The 19,721-nt window shown below is 37.8% G+C and overlaps 1 protein-coding gene across 2 annotated transcripts in view; it reads right to left on the bottom strand.

Annotated features, from left to right (window-relative positions):
* PREX2 (phosphatidylinositol-3,4,5-trisphosphate dependent Rac exchange factor 2) overlaps positions 1-19,721 on the bottom strand; it is a 188,536-nt gene that overhangs the window by 102,194 nt on the left and 66,621 nt on the right. For both annotated transcript variants that reach the window (XM_074898856.1, XM_074898855.1), the window contains 5 exons: positions 18,474-18,607; positions 14,465-14,568; positions 5,906-6,055; positions 2,315-2,459; positions 689-789 (listed from right to left, as the gene is read on the bottom strand). In XM_074898856.1, coding sequence (XP_074754957.1) covers positions 689-789; positions 2,315-2,459; positions 5,906-6,055; positions 14,465-14,568; positions 18,474-18,607 — 634 coding nt within the window. The remainder of the gene's footprint in view (positions 1-688; positions 790-2,314; positions 2,460-5,905; positions 6,056-14,464; positions 14,569-18,473; positions 18,608-19,721) is intronic.

Raw genomic sequence — 19,721 nt, forward strand, 5'->3', positions numbered from 1 at the left:
AAAAGGGACAGAGATGATGACCTGCTCTGGTAAGAGAAAAGTGTTGCCAAGGCAAATTACCTCCAGAAAGCAAACCTTCATATTGGCTTAATAACTGAACCACTTCAGTGATAGTTCTCTCCAGAATGAGCTAACCACAGGTAACTAACTGACTGGAAGTTACAGCATAAAAATATCACATTTAGTACTATACAATGTAGTGAAGATAAGGCCTTAAAATTCAAAAGATTGAACTGCTGAGTTCTAGGTTGGATTCCACCAGCTCCACTTGTAATACCTAACAATGAGTAGGCACATTTATCAACAGCCAACTGTGAATCCCTCTTTTCTACAATTGTTAGTTGAACGTGTATCTCTAAAAAGCCTGGCCTTAATAAGAGGTTTAAATCCTTAAAAGCAGACTTCTGTTCTCTGTTCCTCCAGGATTTATTTTTGCTTACAAGAGAATAGCAATGTTTCTCTAGGTCCCAGTTTGCAGTGTCGTGATCCCAACAGCATAGATGTAATTTGATTAAATCAATGGAGCCCCTCCCAGTAAATCTGCCCCATTGGTCCCTGCAAGGATGTAATGCAGATTCAACAAGCTGTCTTGTGTTAACAAGACCATCTTTTTGTCAAATAAAATTAAGTCCACTATAATTACAACAATTACCTTGAAAACAAGTAAGTTAAAACTAATTATATTTACCATGATGGATAATGCCATTCTCTAATAAAGCTTGGCCAAGATGAACACCTTCTTCAGATTTGTGTATCTCTCCAATTTCCAACAACCAGGACACAAACTCACTGAAATAAAAACAGATACAAAACCCAAACTTTAAATGTCATACCACCAGATCTACTACAATTCCCTCTCAGTTACTAGTGCTTCTTACCAACCTATTAAGTGATTCTTAAGCCTAATGATCTTCAGAATGTCGTACCACTCATTTCAACTTTTTTTTTATTTCTACATAAATACATATGATTTCCCTTGAGATGTCTTTTCTGCTGAGAAGTTTTACCTGCCTGAAGTTTACTCTGCATATCATAAAGACTTTCCACATTTTCTGAGATTTTCTAAACTAGGATAGCTACATTTGACCAGACTGTCAAATATAAGGCAATCCCAGGCACACCTATGGCACCGTCTAGGGCAAATATGCCATGAAGGAGGAACATACTCATGGTATGATAGAACAGTAGGCCTGTTACTTCCAAGGTGTCTCAGACACACTGACATCCCGAGCATATACACAAAATATATACTGCATGTGCAGGAAATGCCTCGTTTATATCACAATAAACCTGATGCAGTTCAGAGACATAGAATTTATAGCACGTAAGATATTTGCATGTGTGTTACAAATCAAAAGAACAGTGTAGTGAGGTAGTGCAACATCCATGTTCATGGGTTTTAGCTTTCAAAGGTCCACTTCAAAGACAGCATAGAAAAGCCATTTGGTGGTAGGTTTAAATGTTGGCTCCTTACCATGAGTGTATTCTTTACCTGCTTCCAACAACTTCACTGAGGAACCATGATTCAACCACAACTCAATCATTAATCTTAATCCTGGTTTCAATTCTTATCAGCTACGTGACTTCTAACAGCACATGAAAATCTTCCATGTTTCATTTCCACTTTTGAACTCATTGGTGAGTATCTTCACTACAATGTGTTTGTGTAAAACAGTCACTGTACTTTATAAAAAATACCTTCCAAACTTAACTGTCTTAGGGTCAAATGAAGTAAGTGCTAACCCCTCCACTCCCCCCCAAACTATTTTTTTTTGCCATATACAGATTTTTAGGGTACCTATTGCTTTCTCTTTCTCTTGCATTCAGTCTTCTTAAGCTATAGGTATAATATGGTATTATAAAAGTCCTCCTGATCATATGGGTAAATTTTTAAACATGGAAACTTTATTTAGTAATTCTGTCCCTGACATTCAGTCAAGAGGAGGACAGAAACAGTCTTAGGAACAAAAGGTTTTTTTAAGTGAATAAAGCAAATTTGACACTCTAAACTAGGTGTTTCAGAGACAAAAGGCATTAAACAAGTTGGGAATTGCTTCTTTAAAGAAACTATTTTATTTGATACATTTTCATATTTTCAACATGCCTTTGCAGCCTTGTCCCTTTAATAAAGCTACTTTGGAGTACAAGTACACATCCATGACTTTCAGGCGCACCGACTTACATTTTGGCTAAATTCTGTGAGACAAATAGGCCTAACAGACATTACAAATGAAACGTGGTTTTCGCAGAATCCCAAAGACTTAAAATGTGGTTTTAGCTGGTTAAAATCCATGCTAAAAAATACATATAATACCTTCCAAGAAAGCATTTGGGGAAAGTGGTTAATTTCCTCTTCCTGTCTTTGATGAGATTCCCTTGTTTGCACATCATTTTGTACAGTCTTTCTCCTTGCTCAGAGATCATCACCCAAGTGTCCTGTTCCATGCCCAATTTTAAACCTGCCAAAAATGCATTAAGATTTTATGAAGTGATATTGCCATTATATTTCAGTATCTTCACAAAAAAGAAGAAACACCAGTATTTTACATGCAAGAAAAAGTGATCTTTTTTGCATTACTTTTCCTCACAATCACATTAAACAATGAAATGTGATGTTCATAAAGACAAAATATTATTATGTTTTAAATTACTCATAGTAAAGTTAAACTGTTACTATACTGACACCACCACTGATACTGTAGTAATAAATGCTAACACTATGATTTTCAGACTTTAGTATATGAACATTTGCAAGGGAGTAGTCATGTCTTCACAAGTTTAAAAGAAAAGTACTTTGGTTTTGCCCGTATCATGTGATAATAAAAATATTTTGACTTAAAGGAAACATTTTCAAATTTGCAATTAATAGTAACTAGTTATCTGTTCTAAATTTGCTAGTTTCACATAAGATTAATTCACCCCTTTTCCACAAAAGCATATATACAACTTGACTTATTTGCTTCATAATTTTTTTAACAACAGAAAGCTCTCAAGGCTTTTATTTCAATATTTCTTACTGGTTTATTTTTTTCCTGCTTCTCTTCTTGAGAAAATCCTTATGTTTTCTGATTAACAGATGATCAAAAACAGTTTGTGTTGCATTATGCATCCTACTGGCCACTCACAGAAGCTTGTGCTTCCAAGGAATACCACAGACCTTCACAGCCCATGCACTTTCTCAGTAAACAATTATAATTCTGGACAAAATGACCAATTTCTGTAATGTCTTCTGTACATGTTCTCAGTTTCTGTTCACATTTTCAAAACTATAACTGTACATATTCAATCTGAGTAATAGTCTGCCACTTCTTTAATTCTGAAAATATAGCCAGAAAAAAATGTACCTATCACAAGAAAAAGTTAACAGTGGTACTGGACACAGATACAGGAGTGACTTTCATTATCCATGAACCAGATAGTGATGATGCCACACAAACAAAGATGATGTATTCCGAGGAAAAGAAAACTTAACCAATATACTACTTTAGAGCTTATAGGACATTGATGTTTTTATTTTTATTGACTGTTTGAAATAGGTCATCACAGCATCATTAGCCTTAAAGATGATCACGTTTAAACAAATCTCTAAAATGCTGAATGCCTCAGATGGTTACAGGAAAGACCCCAAACTGACAAAAAGACTTCCCAGCAAAAATTTTCCAATTCAGCTTGATTTCTCCTAGCAAGAAAATACAATATATAAAGTGGTCCTAGGTGATAATTCAATTAAAACTCCTAAAGTACTTCATCCAGGTCATTCCCTCCCTTTTGCTCAGCTTCTGCTATACGGATTCCAAATGAAGGTATGGGTTGAGTTTCTCTAAATACACTGAATCTCAGAGTCTCCTAACATGAAGAGCCCAGCTAGACCCAGCTACATGTCACTCAAGCTGGATTTCTGTGCCTCACTCCTGTTCCACATGCCGTATTTATCTAGTCTGGAGACCACTGTAATCTGTCATTCTGTGTGAGATGTGAGGTCTACAGCACCACTACGAAGAAATGCACAGGTATCCACAGCACAACCAGGAGGGAGACACTCACGTGAGCCTTGCTCCTAGCCCAAGAGATCTGAAAAGTGCATTCACTTGATTGAGTTCATCTCAGACTTGCAAAGGAGGTACAACACTGTTCTCACATGTGCAGTCACATGGACTTCAGTGTAACTGCCTATATATATATACATACACGAACATGCCCCATGTCTTATTAAGTAAACTTACAATTAAAGCATCTTTATGTTCACAGAGAATGGGAAAGTGTTACAGCTACATTTAGATACAGTATTTGAATTCTAAAAAGATAGCTGTTGGCTTCTCAAGCCATTTGGCAACGACTGCAATTAAGCTGATGCACCTTGCTTTGCAAGAGGTGTTTACACAGATATGTTGAAAAAAATCACTCCACTGGAGGAGATGGATAAATTTATAAGTTAATAGAGTTACAGAGATATTAAAGAAATATTGTTAAAGATTCTGGGTTGCAAACTGAGTCTAAGAGTGTACCAAGGCCTCTCCTCTTTCTTTCACAGTTGTCTCATTGGTGGCAAATCCACTGAGAACACCAGGAGTTGATAATGGTAAAATCCTAAGGCACGGCTTGAGTTTGGGATGGCTACCTCAGACCCCACACTTGGCAAAGTTTAGCTCAAACTCACCTCTACTACCAGCTGCTCAATAGTAGTCTGAAATAGTATGAATACATCAACAAAAAATACTCCTACTTACTCTTTCTATTTCTTACCTAAAGGTATTGAGTCTAAGGGAGCCAAAAAACATAACAGTGAAGTGGGATTTGTTAAAAACCGTCTCAGTCAATTCTAAACAAGGCCCTATACAGGAGACAAACCTGTTTTTTGTTGTATTTGACACCATCTCTACCACATTGCTTTTTCATCTGGTATTTTTAAAATGTTGAGTTTTTAGACCTCTAAGGCACCTTTTTAGCTCTTCTACTATTAATTCCTGATGGCATTATTAATTAGCCAGTGCTGAGGCACCCTAGCTGAAACTGTGGTCCTATGACAGATGTTCTACAAACATCTACTATTCAGCTTTAAAAGACCAAAGAAAGTATTGTTAGTCTCCATTTACAATGGAGGCACAAAACAAAGGCTACTGCAGCAGGAGACTGAAAATCTACACAGACCAGGAAAAGAATCACAGATCTAACTACAAGGTCATATTTTCTTTCAATACCAAGGCTCCAAACATCATTACTGATTAGGATATTTTAGCTTGAAAATGAAATTAGCTCCAGAAGATGATAATGCATCATCTTTCCCTGGTTCTACTTTGTGCTGGGTTCACCTTGAATACATGAGGTTATTCGTGGTCACATTTGAGATCAGTTTTATATTTCATCCAAGTATTCTTCCACCTTAATTCAGTTATTCAAAACCACAGTCATTTGTCAAAGGTGATTTCTTACTGTCTTGGGTAGGAGATGACATATTCTGTGACATTTCATGTTGGATCATCTGCATGAAGATCCAACACAGAAAACCTGCTCATTTCAGTGCTTCAGATGGCCAGTCACAAAAGGGAAGCAGTGCATACGAATCACCCAAAGCATTTAGCATAGACCCTCCTATACCCCAAACCATAATAATTCACAGGTCTTAATGAAATTATGACAATTAATAGTGGCTGAGAATAAGCTGTAAAATCATAGATTAAATCATCTCCCCATTTCCAAAACAGCATTCACTACCAGCATACATGATTCAATCCATTATGTTCTTTCCAGTACAAGTTTGATTTATTCTTTCTAAGCTGGTATTCATAAACCTTTAGCTGAACCTGACACCACAAGTTTACCTAGCAGCTGGTTTTGCTTTGTATCTCAACATAAAAATACAGTATGGCTTTCTGGCAAAGCAACACATGAAAGTTTATTAACCTACCTTTTCTTCTCTCTCGCTCTTTCAAAATAGCTTCCAGCCACTCTTGCTTCTCTTCAGGGGTTTTTGCCATGCATACAAACCATTTGTTCTTTGCTGTGTTGTGGATTTTCCAGCCATTAATAACAGTGTGGCCGCTGCTGTGATAGTCAGCTGGGAATAGATAAAATGGTTTAAAGGGCACCAATTCTTAAAAAAGAAATAGTTGTTAGAATTATTAGGAACTCTTTACCACTACACATCAAGCTCAGGTAATACAGAAGAATAAAAATGAATTTAAAGTTATCTGTGCCGCTTGTGAACTATGTTATAATTTAATAAGCTGTACTTTTAACTTTTAGTAAATAATGTCCTTTTAAAAATGTAACCGTGAATTGCCTAGCATATGGAAGAAGGTATTAACTTGACACTAAAACAGACAGAGTCCTATTAAAAAACAGACCATGCTACTTGGAATACTTTTCTTCATGTTAAACTGTAATAAGTAATTCCTTGAAAAAACAGCATTGTGGTTTTGCCCTTAAGTTACTCAGAGCTGCCGTGCTGATTGAATGATTTACAGTTAAATTTTTAAAGGACTAAATATACAGGGGGAAAAATATGATTTCCATTTGACAAGTACACAAATAATATATATTTGACGTATCTTCACTGGTTACCTGAATAAAGAAATATCTACAATTACTTGTTTAAATATACTGAAATATAATACAAGATTTACTCTGCTTTCTAAAAAAATGCATTAACCAAATGCGTAACTTTTGAAATATGTTCCTTACAACCCTATGTTCAGTGTGCACATTATAGGAGAGATGTAACAATTGCTGATGTTCTCAGATATCTTGAACTGACTCTTAACACGTAAACCACTATGCTACAAAAATCAGACAATTTACTACATATTAATCTTTCTTCTATAACTTCCATAAAGTCTATTGACTTTAACATGCTAGTCCATAAATCTTATTCAGAAATTAGCTAAACAGACTTCCTCTCCAAATCTAACACCCTTGAATATCATTCACTAGGATTACATGCATTTCCTGGGGGAAAATTTGTGAGGCATAAATGCTTCATGATACCAAATATACTTTTTGCATAAAATACACATTGAAACTAAAACTAACAACTACATACAAAATATTAAGAAAATCAAAGGTCAACATTTTCTCACCACAAACTTTCATAAAGAGGCAAGAAAGTCCTAGGGCCAGCCCTGAGCTACTGTAATAACTATGGAACTTTTTACTTTATAAATACTTTTTCATCATTCAGCCCTGTTCTGTATAATGAGATGGGATTTTCTGAAACTGAAGCCCTTGCTGAAATGCTTGCTAAGATTTATCATAAATCTCAGAAGACATGTTAGTATCCTTTCAATAACTCTGCATTTTAATTAGATGGAAAGCAGCCAAGCTTTGTATACTGGGCTGGAAAATGTCAGGAACTACTACAAAATCATGAGACTGATGCCTAATTTCTAAACCAACAAAACCTTCTAGTACTCAAAGTGTATAAGAAAGTGCAAGCAAGTCTATGTCAGGGGAAAAAATTATTTTTTGCAACTTCATGTTTATACTGCTTACCTATTTATCACATTTTTATTCACATAACCTGTGCATAATATCCTTTGTCCCTTTAAAAATAGTTCCTTGAAAACTAGCCATCATATCAACTATGCACTGTCAGAAAAGTCAAAAAGTCAGAGAAAAGAAAGAAGCCTCAGACAGAAGCTCTCAGCTGGCAGACTGCAGACCTTTGGAGATCAGAGGAAGGAAGGTTAAGGCCCCTTTGTATTATTCAAGCATATACTTATAAACCTTGCAGTATGGCACTAGCTGAGCCTTGTTGTTTAATTATTAAGTTAGAGGTTAATACATATAAAACTACAGGGTGATATTTTTCATGTGGTCTTTGTGACTGTATATCTATCATCACAATACCCATATTACATAGGGAAATGTGACCTCTAATGCAGTGAACAGTAGCAGTTAAAATTGTGGCCAAAAAAATAAAAAGTGATGTCTCAGACTCACAAATGGATTTAGATCCTCCCACTTCACTCTGGAGAAAAATTTTGTGCCAGCTTAGTAGTCTAGTTCAGAGAAAAATGGCTCATCTGGCCACTTGAATCTCTCAATGTAGAGATGACATTTTAAACATGCATCTGAAGGTCTGTAACTGTAGGGCAAAGAGCACTGGCAGTTTGACCACATCTATCTCATACCACTACAAACTCACTGAATTCTGTGAAAAGCCCAATCACCTACCTAGGTATTAAGACCGCATAACTTATACAGATGGCAATGAGTTCAGGTGGAAGAAAATGGGTAGCTATCACCCAATTTTGCAGTAGTAACTCACTCCTGTGATGCCCAGCTTGACTCTGACCTCTGCCTTTAACTGCAACACCCCTGCTTTCTCTTTTGCTCCCCATGTTCCCCATGACTACAATCCTCGTGGTCTCCCACAGGCAACTTGTTCTCCCAATATACCCATGCTCTTAGCCTTCTGAAGAGCATTTCAGCATTATGCTGTGATCCCATATAAACTCATACCTTCTTTGGACTGGTTATTGGACAAAATCTGGTCAAGAGCTGCAGACGTGACAGACAGACAGACAGAAGGTATGCATGTCCAGACTGGCCAGCTGCACAGGATATATGCACACTCTTCACATCAAGGCAATCACACCTGACAGTCAGGCTAAACATATGATTTGCAAACCTGACATAATGGTTACAGAAGGAAAAAGAACATGAGACTTCAAGCTGCTCCAAGTAAAATCTGAACAAGCATGTGTAACAAATCATTAAGCTTCCAAATTCCAAAAAAAGGTGATGAAAGATGACATCATCTTCTAATGATACTTGGTAATACATTAAAGCTTGTAATTTGAACTGTAATGTATTGTTCAAAATTCAAGACTCAAACCTTTGAAAGATGCATAAGAAGCAATTTGTTACCATCATATACAATAGAATTTTTTTCTTCCCCTTAAAAAAACCCAAACAGAAATTGTTGAGAAACTGTCAGTTGTGCAAAAAGAGACTGTTGAGGCAATCCCAAGCACAAATACAGGCTGGGTGATGAGTGGATTGAGAGCAGCCCTGAGGAGAAGGACTTGGGGATATCAGTGGATGGGAAACTGACTATGAGCCACCAATATGCACTCGCAGCCCAGAAAGCCAACTGTATCCTGGGCTGAATCAAGAAGGGTGTAGCCAGCAGGTCGAGGGAGGTGATTCTCCCCCTCTACTCCACTCTCATGAGACCCCACCTGCAGTGCTGTGTCCAGCCCTGAGGCCCCCAACAGAAGAAGAACATGGACCTGTTGGGGTAAGTCCAGAGGAGGCCACGCTGGAGCACCTCCCTTATGAGGACAGGCTGAGTGAGTTGGGGTTGTTCAGTTTGGAGAAGAGAAGGCTCCAGGGAGATCTTATAACAGCCTTCCAGTACTTAAAGGGGGCCTACAGGAAAGGTGGGGAGAGACTCTTGATCAGCGAGTAGTGATAGGATGAGGGGTAACAGTTTTAAACTGAAAGAGGGTAGATTTAGATTTGAGATAAGGAAGAAATTCTTTACTGTGAGGGCAGTGAGAGACTGGAATAGGTTGCCCAGAAAAGTCTGGATGCCCCTTCCCTGGAAGTGTTCAAGGCCAGGTTGGATGGTGCTTTGGGCAACCTGGTCTAGTGGAAGGTGTCCCTGCCCATGGCAGGGGGGGTTGGAACTAGATCATCTTTAAGAGCCTTTCCAACCTAAAGCATTCTATGATATCTCTGTACTGAAGTACTTCTAAGTTTATCAGACTTTAGGTTCTTACAAGCACTGATGCTCAGAAATACCAAGGAAATAACTGCTGCATAATATTAATTCCTTCCTCCTCTGTATGCTTTTTTATGCAGTCTCAGGTTGCTATTATCATGTAGTGTTTCTTCTATTTCATGCCTCATTTCAAGAAAACAGGGGACAGAACTAAGATAGTATAAGCAACCATAAATCTAGCACTTCCTAAGTCTCAAGTGCTTGTTTTCATAAACTAAATAACTTTCATTTAATGGCTGGTGAATGCCTTTAGAAACATACTTTTGTCTCAAAATTGAATTTTAAAAGTGAATGCAGAAAAAACAATACCATCACAATATATCCACCTTTAATACTTGCAAGTGGCTGTGTAGTCACATTGTTTTAAGAACAAACAGTCTGCCCTGATAAGTAATATTAATTCCACTTCAATCAGTGCAATCAAAAAAAGGCAGAGTGCTTCATGATGCTGAAACAAAAAAGAAAGCTTACATCAACTGTACTGCTCAGTCAAGGCCTTATTTCATCAAAGAAAAACTGCTTTTCAGAAAAAGCTTTGTTGATTTCTGTAGGCATATCATTAGCATGACAATAACCACACTGGGAATCTGTTTTCCTATTTCTATGCTTCTGCTTACGAACAACCAAGACTACGTCCCTACATCTACCAACGCTGAGAGCAAACACTCTCATTTACCCTATTCCCTGAAGCCCTATGATTCCTTATATCAAGTGAGCAGAGGATCCTAAAAGTAAAGAACTGTGGAAGTATCATCGAGACTCAAAAGTCTTTAATGTCTATAAAGAGGCCCATGAAGAGCACATGAGAAAGAGTCATGCATAGATATGAAAATATAAGCACTCTGCACTCGGAGCTTCCATTCTAAATTAAGAATTACAGAAAGTGGTAGGTAGTAGATGATTAAGGAGGATAAAGTAATACAATACCCAAAAAAAGCATATGCAAAGCTAATGTGAATGAGGCTCAAACACCACATTACTACACTTGGGAATGAGATGAGACAAAAAGAATGCAGCAGAGTAGTACTGGGTTACAGTTCAAAAGCAGATGACTAAAGGGGATGAGAAATAAGACATCTGGGTGCAACAAATGACAACAGTACAGAAAACCAAGACAGAGAGAGGTTAAAGAAGGACATCATGATCTGAGTGAAAGAATAAGTATCAGTGTGATGAAAGGGAATACACTTCTGACTATGAGAAAGGAAAACGTGGGTTTTGTTTTTTTTTAAAAAGTGGGTGGCAAGAAAAGGGCAGAAAGGTGCCACAGGCCAGGGAAATAACACAGACATTTCCATATTTCAAAGAGAACCACAGAACTATCAGTAAATACAAGAAAAAGTTATTTTAGGATTGTACTGGGCCTGGCTGAGCCAGAATTGGTTCCCCTATAGCAGCGCTCATGGTGCCGTGTTTTATGTTGGGAGCTGGCAGGGTGTTGATAGCACACTGGGGTTGTGGATACAGCTGAGTAGTGTCTACACAGCACCAAGGCTCTTTCCAACATTTCCCCCCTCCCTCGCCCAGTGGGACAGGGTGGGCAAGATCTTGGGAGGGGACACAACCAGGACAGCTGACCCGAACTGAACAAAGGGATATTCCAGACCATATGACGTCTGCTTGAGTATAAAGCTATGAGAAAGGAGGAAGGGGCGGGGGGGGGAGGGTCACCCTTGGTCCTCCGAGGCAACCACTACACGTATTGGAGCCCTGCTTCCTGAGAAGGCCCGACATCACCTCTTCATGGGAAGTAGAGAATAAACCTGGTTTCTTTTTGCTTCCGTGTGCAGATCTTTGCTTCTCTTTACTTACATTAAAACTGTTTTACGCACCAGGGTTGGGTTTTTCCCTATCTTATTTTCTTTCCCCTTTTTGCCCTGTTGAGAAAAAAAAATAGGGGAAGGGGGGGGAAGTGATAGAGCGACTTGGTGGGTACCTGGCATTTAGCCAAAGTCAAACCACCACAAGGACATTGGACAAACCAAAATAGAGAAGGTAGAGAATGTGGGTATATGTTTAAAAAAAATTAAAAAGCAGGTAAGAATAATCATAGAGTAGTTTGGGTTGGAAGGGACCTTTAGAGGTGATCTTGTCCAACCCCCCTGCAATAAGCAAGGATATTTTCAATGAGATCAGGCTGTTCAGAGCTCAATCCAACCTGACTTTGAATGTTTCCAGGGATGGAACATTAGATAGCACCTCTAATAATCTACAAATCAAAATAACCAAACCATTAACTGATGTCTCAGAAGTATGGAAAGGAGGACAGATTTAAGAAACGTTGCACATATAAAAGTGACAAAATTAGATATGGGTCAGGAGAATAAGTGGGAAGGAAGCATGATAGCCTCCAGTACTGTGTGCAAAGATATAGGAAATAGGGACTGTAGCAAAATTTCCTGTGGCTGGAGGAAATTAAACTACTGATGTCTGGAGTGGAGAGAAAGACAATTTGTGCTTAGCCAAATTATACTTGAAGAGTAGCTGAGGAAGAAAACAAATAGGCAGGCAGGAAGGAAAATTGACAGTGTGAAAGAGATCAAGGACTGGATAGCTAGAACAAGCAAATGAAGGAAGTTAGGACAGATTTGAGAAATACAGGATAGTCATGGAAGGAGGAAGGAAGAAATATTTGCTAAAGCCAACACTAAAAGGGTAACATTGTATGGGATCAGAACCAGTGAAATACAAAAGTTACAGAATTCTTGGAATATTTATCAGAAAGAAGATGGTGGCCACTGAAAGAAAATGGAAATAAGACTCTGCGGCCACATTAACATCAAGAGTTATAAGTAAAGAGATGTCATCTTAGAAGTGACATAACCAAAAAAGGAAAATTGTCTTTTATTCCTAAAGTATATATAAGGAAGATGAAGAAAAGTAAATAAAAGGTAGTCAAATAATGCATGCATAAAAGGCTGAAACACTTAGCTCTCTTTTTTGCATAAACAAAGCACTGAGATTTCATACAAATAAAGCTAACAGTTGGGCAGGAATAGAAGCCAGAAAAGGGAAATAGAAGGATACAGAATATTGGATATATTATATTCAAGTCAACAAGGCTTGATGAAATTCACTGTAGTGTACCCATGGATGTCTCTAAACAAAATCGGTGAGCCTGGTGAAGGACATAGCCCAAAACAGATGTTAAAGAGTTCTTACAAAAAGTTTCTAGTAAACAAAGAGAATGAATCAAGTTTGACACCACAGTGCTCTACCTAATGTTCAGCATTTTCCATTGGTTTTATCAAGAGCTTAAACAGTTCAGTAATAACATTGTTTGCTCATGGAACCAAGGCAAGAATCATTGCAAGAGCTTTGGGGAACAAGGCATAAATTTTGAATGTTTAATAAATTGTGGAAATAGTAAGATAAATTCAGTGCAGAAAATAAAGTAATTATTAGGACCTACACTGAGACATCAACACAGTATAAGATACAATTGGATAGGCACTAGTACCACACAAAAAGATCTGGTGTGCTATTCTGGAACACAAACTAAGAAGTGGAAAAATAATGCTCTCAGAAAAAACAAACAATCCTAGAATTAGCAACAGACATCCCACATGCACCAGTGAAGTTTCAGCTCTGGATACCTCATAATACGAAAGATGCAAACAAACTGGAAAAAAACCCACAAAAAAACAAAAAACCCCACAAAACTCCAAAGGACACAAAGAGTAATAAAAACTTAGAAAAAGCAACCCATGACAAAGGTTGAAAGACTTAAAAAGAAGAGATGAAGGAGAGACACAACAGCCTTCCAATAAACTAGTTAATTGCAATAAGAACAGTAGTCAAACTGTTCTCCAAGTCTACCCAGCAGAACAAGAAAGTGAACTATTTTGAAAACAAGGAACTCAAGATTTGAAAAAAAAAAAAATCTTAATTTTTAAGAAATATTTAACTTCTATGAAGCTTACTTAAGCTGTACAACCCTTGTCATTAGTGCTCAATTTTAAAATAAATTACATTAAGAAATGCTTGGAATCCATAGCAGATGCAGGGCAAACCTAACACTATTTTAAAATCAGGACAAGTAATATATAACTCACAGAAAGTTCCTTCAGACCTACATATTTGAAATGCCACTACAAGTTCCACCGCACTTTTTTTTTAGTTTTACATTAAAAAGCCCAAAATGTTTCAGGTTTTCTTTAATTGTAAGGAAATAATAATTGTTAAGTTCCAAGATTAAACTCAAGTTTCTAAAACAAAAAATGACATTTGTAGGAATACTTCAGGTTTTCACTTTTCTAATGTGCATCAGGCAAGTTTCAAGCAACCATATGAATTATATACCTAAAGGTATTAAAAAAACCTTCCTTTTTCTTAAACAGTTATGTCACAATTTCAGCATTTATAGTGTTTGAGGCTTCACTCCCAACAGAGATAATTTTTCCAATTGCTTTTACAAATATATCAGATACCTAGGGATAACCTCTTTAAGGGGGCTGGAATGATGTAAAGTTAAGTTAAATGTATGATTTCAGTTGAGCAATAAATATCACCTTATTTTATTACTCTGTTCATGTTTGTGTAAAACAGTCATGTGCTAATAACATATGAAAACAATGACCTGTCACAGAAGCAGAGTTTTGATACGAGCAGATAACACTTTTAAAGTGACATCTCTCTCTAAATACAAGGCACACCCTCCATCCTCAAAGAAATCATGAAATTGCATTTGATTTCAGCGCCTCTGAAGACTGCTCTGTAAAACACAAATATACTCACCTGTTCCATCATCTACATTCTCTACTTCCATCACTTCTGTGTTTATTCTGCCCCGAAAAAGGTAACGGTGGCCATCTGTAGACGCTTTGTTGTTCTTCAGTCGCCTGATAAAAGAAAGAACAGATGAGCATGTCATCCAACATCTCCTCCTATATTTCTGCACTGCTACCTGTACATATAGGTTTTAAAGACTACTGTAAGAATCACAACACATTTCTACATGTACAACTGAACTGTGGAAACTATCGCTAAATGAGACGCTGCTGATGCTAATAAAAAAATACTACCTCGGGTAAGAGTAAGCTGCAAATTTCTGGCTGACATGAGTTTATCAGGAAAGTCTCATCTGTAAAAGCTCTGTTCCAAGCCTTTGTTACTATATGCCACTGTCTGCCATCAAAGAAAATATTGCATTGGGAGGATCTTTCCTCCTAACTGACTGGCCTCATGTTCATCAAGAAATTCAACACAAGCATAGTATGACTGAAAAATGAAATAAGAACACCTTTGGATATAAATCTTGACCTACACACATCAGCCTCATAAATGAGATTTATGCATGGAAAAACAAAGATGACATTTTTTCTTCCTCACATAAGGATTAACCAAGAATTGTAATTCAGAGCTGCTGAAATTTTGTGGCAGTTTCACAGTGATATATTCCAAAGAACTTTGCACTGCTCTAACTGTGTTCCCAGTGAAGTCAAGGCCTTTTGAGAATCCCACTTCTAGGCAGCTTTTCCCACCTCAGATAAGCCAGGGATGCCTTTCTATCCATTTTTGCCTATAATGATAATCAAGACTGTATATAAAAACAAAGGTCTGAATTCTGACCTTCACTCACTCCAGAGAGGTACTAATCTTCAGAAAATGACCTGCCTCTCAATCATTACTGTCTAATGAGTAACTCTACTATAGTACAATTTTCTTATTCAAAAACTGAATAATATATTTAAACAAACAAACAAAAAAAAAGCAGCAAGCATAAAGGTTCAGTATCACATGTTTTTTCTCTCCAAAGTGAAGTTAAAATCCAGTAACTCCAGTGACGTTTGTACCTATGAACCCAAATTTAGCAATCCTCACTTATACGACTCTGCAGCAAAAGGACGCTTAAAAATTACATAAAATATCTCATACCATAAAAATAGGGCAATTTTTGTAAAATACAAACCTCCTGTGAGCAATAGTCTTTTTACCTACTTGCCAGTCAATATCCAAAGTATCTTGCTAGCATATAATCAATTAATATACCACCATATACTTTGAAACTATGTTCTAAACTGAGTTATTCTCATGTCTGCAGATATGTCACCATGGTAGCAGCCAATGACATGTAGGATGTGAATGTTCAAAACTAAAGAAATTATAGACCTTTCATGTGTTTTGAGACTTTGGTCCAATTGTGCGTTTTGGCTAGAATATGGCTACAAAAACATGTAAATTAGTACAAGCAAAAAGTTACTATGTAATCAGTAATTTATTTCTAATTGCCCAACAACAAAATATAGCAAAAATTAGAAATTCTGAAAAGAACATGAGTTTATATTTAACCAGTCTACATAAAAATTAAACTGAGCAATTACAGAAGGATATCCTTGAAATAAATTCAACATTCAATACTAGATACAATCACAAGATCCTTAAATGATTCAATACTCAACTGTTCCAAAAGTTCTGCAACATAAGCAAGAGTTGAAACTTAAAAACAAATGACTGATTCTCTATAGCTAGTAAAGTATAAATCGCCTATCTTCCAAAGTAATCTATAGGAGGCAACAATATTCACTGGGGAAGATTTTTAAACCTCCCTCAGGGTTAGCCAGCAGTTTCTTCAGTAGTAAGCCATCTGAAAAAAAACATCATTTCAGGTCCAGTCTGAATGCCATTCTTGCAGAACAAGCTCAGTAGCTTTACAACAGAGAGGTTCTTATAAGACACTCTTGATCAACAGGGTCCATGGCTACTTTCCCCTACTATCACTTTCCACTTTCTATACCACACACTGATCTTCCCCACGTATTGGTTCAGAATGAAGCTGTACAGGTGCTTCAGTAAACCTAATCACAAGTCTGTCACAGAATCATAGAACCATTTAGGTTGGAAAAGACCTTTAAGATCATCCAGTCTGACCATTAACCTATCACTGTGAAGCCCACCACTAAACCATGTCCTTAAGCACCACATCTTTTAATTATCTCCAGGGATGGTGACCGAACCACTTCCCTGGGCAGCCTGTTCCAGTTCTTGACAAACCCTTTGGTGAAGAAATTTTTCCTAATATCGAATCTAAAACTCTGCTGGCAAACTTGAGGCCATTTCCTCTTGTCCTATCACTTGTTACTTGGGAGAAGAGACCAACACCCACCTCGCTACAACATCCTTTCAGGTAGTGGTAGAGAGCAATAAGGTCTCCCCTCAGCTTCCCCTTCTCTAGGCTAAACAACCCCAGTTCCCTCAGCCACTCCTCACAGGACTTGTGTTCTAGACCCTTCATCAGCTTCGTTGCTCTTCTTTGAACATGCTCCAGCACCTCAATGTCTTTCTACTAGTGAGGGGCCCAAAACTGAACACAGTATTCGAGGTCCGACCTCACCAGTGCTAAGTACAGGGGGGCAATCACTGCCCTATAATTAGCACAAGAAGAGAGAAAAGGGATATCCATACCCTAGCCATCTGCTCTTATGCATGACCAAATGCATATGAAGAGTACACACTATTCCCCAGACACAGCTAGAACAATGGGGGAGGAGGAGATCATTATGGCATCAGGCTGCCTGATCAGCCATACCATCCTAAACTTAGTGGTCCTGGGTGCTCCCCCCACACTGGACTGCACGGCCAGCTATCATCACCCAGAAGCACCAAGCTTATATTTTGCTATTAACATTGCACTTGATCATCCTCCCATGTACAGCCTTCCAAAGCAGCTAGGTCAGGATCTATCCTTTAACAGGCATGTGACCACTGCCAAGCCAGAGCATTGATGAAAACAAATGGCTATTACAGGTGCAGAGAAAGACATCTTTCACCTGGATACTACAGACAATCCAGGGCACTGGTAAAAGACAGTTGGAAAAACAGGATGAAAGTTGGCTGTCAAATCTGGAACTATCCCTGAAAATCTTATGGCACTTGCACTGACCCGATGGACATGCCTGTGGTGATGACAGTAGGACCTGGATTTATGAAGCAACAGTTTCAGCAGCTGCAGACAGTTTCCTCAACTGGACACTGAGGTCCATGGTGGTATTTCCTCAGACACCATCCACAGGTGTACAGAGGCAGAGGCAAAAATAAAGGTATTCAGCAGTGGTATTACGAGAACATACTCAAGGTCTAACATGTATCTAGAAATCTATCAAGGATCTATCCAGTAATATGTATTCAGTGGCTACTCAAAACCAGTTTCTGGATCAAAGAGACAAACATAAGCAGTTAAGTTTAAGCTTCAGTTAACTTAAGCAGAGAGATGCCTGTAGGTAGGAGAAGCCTTATTTCTCAGAAGCGTAAGAGCACAGAATGTTAACTGCAGAAGCTTGTTGCTGAACTAAGGAATTGATCCTTGTAATGCAGCAAGCAGCAGCTTACTGGCTGTTTTCCGTGATTAGAAATACATGGCTTGAAACCCTTGAATCTGTAGAGACTTCCTTTATAGCATAAACTACAATACTAATTTGTTTGAACTAAAAATTCAGTCTGTTTACCCTTCCTAGAAGAGAGTGAGGCCATCACATATGACCTGTTGTGGAAGACTGACAAAACAGATTCCTTCTACCCGCACTTCACCATCTGGTTTCTGCATTTGTATAAAATTTTTCCAATGTTTGAATTAAATACACTTCTCTTTGGATGATAGGTCTCATCTAAAAATGTTAACTTCTATATTGCAATTAACTGCAGTAAACACTTCGGTGTTGTTCAAATATTGTTATGAAACAGTATACAGAGGATTAGCTCTACTACGAGAAAAACACATTATTTTTGAAAGTATAAATTAATCAGTTACCTGTGCTTTTTTTTGCAGTAGACCAAAAGGTTATCAAAAAGAAAAAATATCCTCTCTTGGATATTTCCTGCTGAAATTTTCAGTAGTAGTCCGCTTCGCAGCATTTCTGTACATGTGTCTGTGATGTTAGATCCCTAGAATCAATTGGAAAGAGATTAGGTTTTGTTCTGTGAGCACTGAAGGACTTTGCACCAATTAAGGAAAAGTTTCTTATGCAAATTCACAACCATAATGAATCTCTGGAAATACCAAGAATAAAACTCTTGGTAATTTATTGCATTGTAATCAAATAATATTTTCTGATGATGCTTAACAACAGCTTTGTATTCATTTAGTATTGCCATTAACCGGGGGGAGGGTTTGCAGCTTTTTTGAATGCATGAAGTTTAATCACTAAAGTTTCCCAATGATATTACATCTGTGCATGAGACCTCTCCTGAATAATCAGGCGGACTTTATACAATAACTCACATCCTCAATAACTTTACTATTTAGTCAGAAATGTCTCAAATAGGGCTTTACATAATCTAGGCCAAGATGAATGTGGAAGCTGAAGCAATCTGGAATTTGGACATCATTAAGGGTATATACTTCTACACAAAACTAACCTAAAACAAAATCAAAAACCAGCAAGATATAAAACTGAGACAAAGCTACGAGTGGCATGTACAACTAAGACTGCCTAGTATACTTCTTCCTAACATATTCTGAAGACATCAGAATTTTATTAAGCCTTAAATGTTTGGGATGAAACTTTCCATGCCACATTTTCACTTCAAGGCAGATCTTTCTTTCTTGTGAAAAGAAGGCAGGCATTTTCATAAAGGTTAATGAAAAAGAAGCAACTTTAACAAAGGATAACATTTTCGCCAAAAATACTTCTATGAAAAAGTTATAGCATTTCACAGAATCACAGAATTGTCAAGGCTGGAAAAGATCATCCAGTCCAATCATTAACCTAACACTGACCGTACCAAACTACATCATATCCCTCAGCGCTGTGTCGACCCAACTCTTAAACACCTCCAGGGATGGGGACTCCACCACCTCCCTGGGCAGCCCATTCCAACACCTAACAACCCCTTCTGGAAATAAATGCTTCCTAATATCCAGTCTAAACCTTCCCTGGTGCAACTTGAGGCCATTCCCTCTTGTCCTATTGCTTATTACTTGGTTAAAGAGACTCATCCCCAGCTCTCTGCAACCTCCTTTCAGGGAGCTGTAGAGGGCGATGAGGTCTCCCCTCAG

The sequence above is a fragment of the Athene noctua genome, chromosome 2 (genome assembly GCF_965140245.1).
Source record: "Athene noctua chromosome 2, bAthNoc1.hap1.1, whole genome shotgun sequence".
In the NCBI taxonomy this organism is placed as follows: domain Eukaryota; kingdom Metazoa; phylum Chordata; class Aves; order Strigiformes; family Strigidae; genus Athene; species Athene noctua.